The following is an 8,085-nucleotide window of genomic DNA, read 5'->3' as shown; positions in this document are numbered from 1 at the left end:
CTTTGTGCGCGAAAGTTTATTATTTTAATAATTCTTTATGTTTGGCGGCTCTTTGACGCACAACACGAGAGCAGCAACAACAACAACAACTGCACCGTGTGAACTGAACGTAGCAAATACAAATATTTAGGCAGTGACTACAAAATTCTAAATGCTAGTCGTACTAGATTCCAAATCTAATTACTCACAATAACACCAATATGCCGATTGGGATATTTGTTTACAATTGCTTTCCTGCATGTACATATGTACATAAGTGTCTATTATTAATTGCAATACAATAGTGCCGTTGGTGTAATTATGTTTCAGCTGTTAGTGTGTTTTGATATACATGTCCGCATTATGCTTGAAATTCAAAAACAAACACTACGCCATCTGACGACAAATTCACAAACTGAGCAACTTCGATTAATATGTCTTATCGATAATGTGCATACTTTCAAATTCTTGCCAAACAGCGAAAGCAAACGCAGCGCCATCTGGCGGTAACTGCGACCAATAAGTATATTATCGATAATGGTGCTAAGCAGTTGGCGCCACATTCAAATGAAAATTCCATATTATTAAGAATAGTCTTTTATTATCATTTATATCGCAGAGCTTACAACTTTTGCCAATTAAATGCATAAGCGTTATGTGTATTGCAAGTCAATTGAATATATGACATGGTGCCACATCCTCAATTTCTTGACCATCGAGCGTTTTTATTTGACACTCGCAAAGGAAGTGCACAATTTTTCGCTCAGCCTGCCGACGCTGCTCGGCACTCAAACCATCTAGCAGCATTTGCACTTTGCTCAACAGACTATTGTTAGATTGCGTGGATGTTGAGGCAGCCTGTTGTATGACTTGAAGGCAATCCTTGGACTGCTGCAACACCGTCTCCATGTTGCTGATGACGGCACCAATTAATTTCTCAGCAGTAGGCGCAGCATCCTCCTCCTCTTCATCTTCATCAACGACACTTTCGATGAAAGCAGACGCAGATGAATCAGCTGTTGTCAGTTGTTCCTTGTTGTTCAGGGGAATGTTGTCGACGCTGGCGACTATGGCGGGCATGGTTGTGGTTGTCACATGGAGTTGCTGTTGTGGCTCCAGAGATTCAGCAGGTACTTCTTCGATATATTGGTGTGGCAGATGCTGCTCCTGGTCCATGGGCAACTCCATTTGCACAAAAGCAACGCCTTCTTCCGGTTCGGACACAACTTCAATGTCATCCGGATCCTCATACGCCAACTCATCCTCCTCAGGGTCGTTGTCCGTGCTATATGGATAATCAGCACCCCAAATTTGTTCGCCAGCTTCAATCTGAAGACCTGTTACAGTGTTGGGCGGACGTTGCTGCTGCTGGCATTGAGCATATTTAGGCGGACGTCCGCGTTTCTTAATATTCTCAATGATCAGTGGGACTCCTTTGCGAAAATGCCGCCCCAGAAAGAGCAGTTCATTGAAATAGCGCCAGGAGATGGGCGTTGATTGATTTATTTGATGGTTGCGATATTCCCGTGCAAAGCGATCGCGCAGCTTCTTCCAGCGATTGTAACACAGTTTTTCTGCAGGTGAATGGAATTAGTTATACGAGAAAACAATATTAATATGTATACTCACCTGACTCGTTCAGTTGCTCGGAGATGGCACGCCAAGCATCATTTTTGGCCGAGAGATTCTTGGAGTTTCGTATTTTATGGCGATCGTACAATACTGGATGCACTTTGACCAGTTCAATCAGCTGCTGACACAGCTCGATATCTTCTGGATCCTCCTCGCACTCCTCTTCCTTCTGCTTCCTCTCCTGCTCGGTCTCTAAGCGTGGACGACGCGGTTTTCGATGCCTTGGCTCGAATTTCATATTGTCGAGCGATTCATGTTTTACCTGACCGTGTTTATAGTGATTCTTAAGGAAAAGCAGGTGGGGAAACATGTCCCAATACGTGGGATGCTCAGGGTGCTCCTGAAAACGTCGGAATTCCTTGCCAAAGCGATCCCGGATGCTTTTCCAGCGCGTTATACAGGCTCTTTCACTAGCGCCCAACTGCTGGGAAATGGTTTTCCAGGCGGCGTCCTTGTTGGCAGCATTCTTGACACTGCGCGCACTGTCCTTGTCATAGAGTATGGGATAGTTTTCTATCAACTTGATCAACTCAATGTCGTTCATTTATTTTATTTCGTGGTAACAAACAACTGCTTCCCATTTATAGTTTTTGTTGTTGTGCGGAAAAACAAGACCAATGTGACCGCAATTTCAAAATATACCATAATATACTGCAATAAAAATGTTAAATGCTGAAGGCTTAGTTATATGTCGATTTAATAATAAATTCATGGCATTTTCATCTAAAAAATATGTTACTACAAATAAAAACAAAAATTTATTTAATTTCTGATAGAATATTTAATATCATTTAGCGATTATTGCCACCTTGTCATTTGATACTATTTTCGGAGCTTAAAAATACCAAAAATATATGCAAAACCATTGCATGGCATATCTCCTTATGCTATTTACGGTCACTCTCTGCTACTGGCCACATGGATTTATTCGTGAATAAAACATTTTAATTTATAAAATAAATGCTTAAAAGTAAAGAAAACCGTGCGAGAGTAGATAAAATATACGGCGGACACATAGAGAAGCATTAAATAAAACTTGATAAGGTTGCAAAGTGAAAATTGCAAATGTCAAGACTGCAAAGCGGCGGCCGTGATTGTGTGTGTGTTGGAATTTGCAAGTGTGTGTGAGTGTGCACGGCAAACGACCAAAAAAGCCGACATCAACGAGACGGGAGCACAAAACAGAAAACGTTGCGCCCATTTTTTGTTGTTGATTCATTAAATATACGCGGCACACACATACACTTACAAAACCCAAGGCGACGAGCGTGTGTGCATATACAACGTGTGTGTGAGTGTGTATTCGTGAGTTGTGGAGCAGCCAGTCCAACAAGCTCCCCATAAGTAGCCGTCTCTCACACCAACACCAACACAATCGCAACTGAAGCAGAAGCAGTGGCAGCGAAACAGAAGAAGAAACACTGTAGAAAGAGCAGCGGTCGCAGCCGGAGCAGCGGCAAAGGCAACGTCATAAATTTGTCATCGCTTTTGGTTATTTTCGAAAAAAATATAATAAGCACCAGTTGCTAATACTGAATTATATTTGAAAAGACATTCGTTAAACGACTGCAAAACAAATACAATTGCAAGATGATATTGCTGGAAATCAATAATCGCATTATTGAGGAAACACTCCTGGTCAAATACCGCAATGCTCAAGCAGGGTGAGTCTTCCTTCATTTGCATTCTCTGTCTTTGTCACCCACTCCATCTAACTGTAACAGTCACCCATTTTATTTTCATTTTATCTATTTTCTTGTGTGGTGTGCGTTATCAGCTTTATTTAGTTCGCATTATCAGCATATTAAGCACACTCACACATACTTCACCTACACAACGGCGAGCTTTCAAAAATTCGGGTGTAGTTCGAACTCGACGCACACTCATGCACTCTAATCGCACGTCTGTGTGAGTGAGCGTGTATGAGTGTGTTTTGCGTTTCTCCGTTCCTCGTAGCATTTTTTAATTCATTTTAGCTCATTTATCGCATCATGCAGGCATAATCCGCAGCCTCATGCATTGCAAACTATGGGCCTCTCCCTCGCACTTGGCTTTGCACTGCAATTGAGTCATCAATCCAATCCAAGATTTGCCTTCTAGTCCATGCGAAATAAAAGCTACACTCCGTGGAGCCAAAGTGGCATATTACAGAGTTCTATTCTGATCTGTGTCTCAAATGTTCCCAAATCAATTAAAACGAACGGCATCCTGTTTAATCCTTCATATTAAAGCAGATGACTTGTGTTCGAATACAAATACTCAATTCTGTAATACACTATGGAGTCAAAGTGGCATATTATGGATTTCTATTCCGATCTGTGTCTCAAATGCTCCCAAATGAATTAAGACGAACGGCATCCTGTTTAATCCTTCATATTAAAGTAGATGACTTGTGTTCGAATACAAATACTCAATTCTGTAATACACTATGGAGTCAAAGTGGCATATTATGGATTTCTATTCTGATCTGTGTCTCAAATGCTCCCAAATCAATTAAGACGAACGGCATCCTGTTTAATCCTTCATATTAAAGCAGATGACTTGTGTTCGAATACAAATACTCAATTCTGTAATACACTATGGAGTCAAAGTGGCATATTATGGATTTCTATTCTGATCTGTGTCTCAAATGCTCCCAAATCAATTAAGACGAACGGCATCCTGTTTAATCCTTCATATTAAAGCAGATGACTTGTGTTCGAATACAAATACTCAATTCTGTAATACACTATGGAGTCAAAGTGGCATATTATGGATTTCTATTCCGATCTGTGTCTCAAGTGCTCCAAAATCAAATAAGACGAACGGCATCCTGTTTAATCCTTCATATTAGTGCAGATGACTTGTGTTCGAATACAGTTCAATTAATGTATTATATATCCTGGAGTTAAAGTGGCATATTACGGATTTCTATTCCGATCTGTGTCTCAAATGCTCCAAAATCAAATAAGACGAACGGCATCCTGTTTAATCCTTCATATTAAAGCAGATGACTTGTGTTCGAATACAAATACTCAATTCTGTAATACACTATGGAGTCAAAGTGGCATATTACGGATTTCTATTCCGATCTGTGTCTCAAATGCTCCAAAATCAAATAAGACGAACGGCATCCTGTTTAATCCTTCATATTAAAGCAGATGACTTGTGTTCGTATACAAATATCAAATTCCAATGGAGGAGTTTAGTAAATGTGGCATACCTTAGTATTATGTTCTAATTTGTGTATGATGGAGCTTCTATATAATAGTAGTATGCAAACGGAATACTTTTTTTATAACAAATAAGAAAACAGATGATTAAGAACTGGCACACACAAACAGAAAACAACTATAAAAATATTTATACATATTCATTTATATGTATGTGAAGCTTCTTTATATATAACTTTTTTGTTAAAGCTTTATATTATTTATCTTTTGTATACCCTAATCTCAAATCAATTGGCATTCGGGCAGGCGATAAGATATTGAAAGTGGACTTGAAGTTGGATTGTTTGTTGATGATTTAATTTGTGTTTTGTTTTTTTTTGCAGACTCAAACAAGAATCAATTGATATAAGAATAGCAGACTTTGACGGTGTTCTATATCATATTTCTAATGTGAATGGCGATAAAACAAAAGTGCGAGTATGTATTCCTATTCCATTCAATTACAACTTGAAACTAATAACATATTTCTCAACAAAATAGATTAGCATTTCGCTCAAGTTTTACAAACAGCTGCAAGAACATGGAGCAGATGAGCTGCTTAAACGGGAATATGGAAATTTGCTGACTGATACGGAAGAAGGTTTGTGAATTGCCAAAATATACCATGAAGAAAAATATTATAAACTAATTTATTTAACGTCTGCAGGTTATAACGTTTCTGTACTTATTAATCTGGAGGAAATACCCGAAGATTGGGAGCAGGTTGCAAAGAAAATTGGACTGCTAAAGCGCAACTGTTTTGCGTCAGTTTTCGAGAAGTATTTCGATTACCAAGAACAGGGCGAAGAAGGCCAGAAGCGAGCAGTTATTAACTATCGCAACGATGAGACACTGTAAGAATAAAGTCATAAATCATACAAACGAAAACATCTATATTTTACTTTATTAACAGCTATGTAGAGGCAAAGCCTGATCGCGTCACCGTTGTCTTCAGCACCATCTTTAAGGACGAAGACGATGTCATCATTGGCAAGGTATTCATGCAGGAATTGAGAGAGGGACGCCGTGCATCGCATACAGCGCCACAAGTGCTTTTCTCGCATCGCGAGCCTCCTTTGGAACTGGCCAACAGCGATGCCAGAGTTGGCGATAATATTGGATACGTAACATTCGGTGAGCATTTCTACAAAGCCCTTATCTTAGGGAGTTAAAGTGGCATATTCCTGAATTCTTACATGATCTGTGTCTCAAATGCTCCCACATCAATAAAGACGAACGGCATCCTGTTTAATCCCTTATATTAAAACAGATGACTTGTGTTCGTATACAAATGCCAAATTCTGTTATACTTCATGGAGTCAAAGTGGCATACTCTGGATTTCTAACCTGAAGTGTGTCTCAAATGCTCCCACATCAATAAAGACGAACGGCATCCTGTTTAATCCCTTATATTAAAACAGATGACTTGTGTTCGTATACAAATGCCAAATTCTGTTATACTTCATGGAGTCAAAGTGGCATACTCTGGATTTCTAACCTGAAGTGTGTCTCAAATGCTCCCACATCAATAAAGACGAACGGCATCCTGTTTAATTCCTCATATTAAAACAGATGACTTGTGTTCGAATACAAATCTCCAATTTTGTTATACAATATGGAGTCAAAGTGGCATATTCCGTAGTTTTATTCCGTTTGTGTCTCAAATGCTCCCAAATCAATTAAGACGAACGGCATCCTATTTAATTCCTCATATTAAAACAGATGACTTGTGTTCGTATACAAATGCTCAATTCTGTTATACTTCATGGAGTCAAAGTGGCATACTCTGGATTTCTAACCTGAAGTGTGTCTCAAATGCTCCCACATCAATAAAGACGAACGGCATCCTGTTTAATTCCTCATATTAAAACAGATGACTTGTGTTCGAATACAAATCTCCAATTTTGTTATACAATATGGAGTCAAAGTGGCATATTCCGGAGTTTTATTCCGTTTGTGTCTCAAATGCTCCCAAATCAATTAAGACGAACGGCATCCTGTTTAATCCTTCATATTAAAGCAGATGACTTGTGTTCGTGTACAAATATTCTGGATATCCCATCCCAGCATATTCGTATACATATGTGGTATTATTAAAGTTTATTAAACCAACAACGACTAATCATATAAATTGCTTTATTATATTTGCAGTGCTATTCCCTCGTCATACCAACAAGGAAACGCGGGATAATACTATCAATTTAATACACATGTTCCGAGATTACTTGCATTATCACATTAAGGTGCGTCCCCTTTTCGAATTATAAAGTTGAATTCTCATTTTAATATATTTAATTTCGATTGCAGTGTTCAAAGGCGTACATTCATTCGCGCATGCGTGCAAAAACCTCAGACTTCCTTAAGGTGCTAAACCGTGCGAGGCCCGAAGTAAAAAAAATCGAAAAGAAGACTATAACGTGAGTAGAATTTACGCAATTATTAACACAGATTTTATTTACAACAAATACTGTCTCATTTTAGGGGGAGAACATTCATACGCAAGGAATGATGCACGCAGTATATTTAGTTGTTTTTATATAAATATAAAAATAAAATTGTGTATTAAAATTTGAGATAAACCGCAGAAGTTTGGCAAATTGAAAGCAAATGTTTCCAAAACGATATAGTGTGAGATGTAAACCGCAAACAGTAATAAGAAGTATAAAAAGTAAATTGAAAAATTTCCAACTGCAAGTATTCCAAAAGAGACAAGAGTTAAGCTAAATATAAGCTGAGCAAGTTAATGAACAAAGAATTAACAATAATAGTTACGCGTTAAAATATATAATAATTAAATTGTGTGTGTTCGTCGAGTCAGCGCCCAGAGCTAGAAACAGAAACATAAATAGAAATAAAAAAAAAAAACAAATAAATTATACAGAACAACACAATCAGAATCAGTAAGTCAGCCACAAATAAATTTGTTACAGTCATTGCCGACAGAGTCAGAGAGTCAGCGTACATATTATGTATATCAAAAACCTAAAGAATTGTCAAGAAAAAAAGCATTTTAACTAATACCTAAAGTCTAAGTGAAAAAATAAGTAAATGTCATAAACATAACAAACTGTTAATGTCGCAATCGTCGTAATGCTGCCCACACACCGGATACTTTAACTAGCCCGTATGTGTAGAGAATTAAATTGGAAAATGAAAAGAGAAAGAAACGAAAAAATAAATAACAAGCAAAAACGAAAAGAAACTAAAATGAAAATCTTTGATACATCAATACTGATTTCAAAAACTGCGAAACTGCAATAAACTGACACAAATCAAATATTTA

The 8,085-nt window shown here is 37.9% G+C and overlaps 2 protein-coding genes across 2 annotated transcripts; one reads left to right on the top strand and one right to left on the bottom strand.

The window, feature by feature from the left end:
• Positions 1-577: 577 nt before the first annotated feature.
• LOC132788712 (uncharacterized) lies at positions 578-2,342 on the bottom strand. Its single transcript, XM_060796244.1, has 2 exons — positions 1,609-2,342; positions 578-1,553 (listed from the first exon to the last, which is right to left on the bottom strand). Exons 1-2 carry the CDS (start codon positions 2,153-2,155, stop codon positions 649-651), a joined length of 1,452 nt encoding a protein of 483 aa, XP_060652227.1. The 5' UTR covers positions 2,156-2,342; the 3' UTR covers positions 578-648.
• A 154-nt stretch (positions 2,343-2,496) lies between these two features.
• Positions 2,497-8,081, top strand: LOC132788728 (actin-related protein 2/3 complex subunit 2). The gene is made up of 8 exons (XM_060796284.1): positions 2,497-3,275; positions 5,147-5,240; positions 5,304-5,403; positions 5,470-5,656; positions 5,716-5,936; positions 6,954-7,045; positions 7,110-7,219; positions 7,284-8,081. Exons 1-8 carry the CDS (start codon positions 3,202-3,204, stop codon positions 7,309-7,311), a joined length of 906 nt encoding a protein of 301 aa, XP_060652267.1. The 5' UTR covers positions 2,497-3,201; the 3' UTR covers positions 7,312-8,081.
• The last annotated feature ends 4 nt before the right edge of the window (positions 8,082-8,085 follow it).

This window comes from Drosophila nasuta, chromosome 2L, assembly GCF_023558535.2.
Source record: "Drosophila nasuta strain 15112-1781.00 chromosome 2L, ASM2355853v1, whole genome shotgun sequence".
NCBI lineage: Eukaryota > Metazoa > Arthropoda > Insecta > Diptera > Drosophilidae > Drosophila > Drosophila nasuta.
This window is presented reverse-complemented; position numbering and strand designations above follow the sequence as displayed.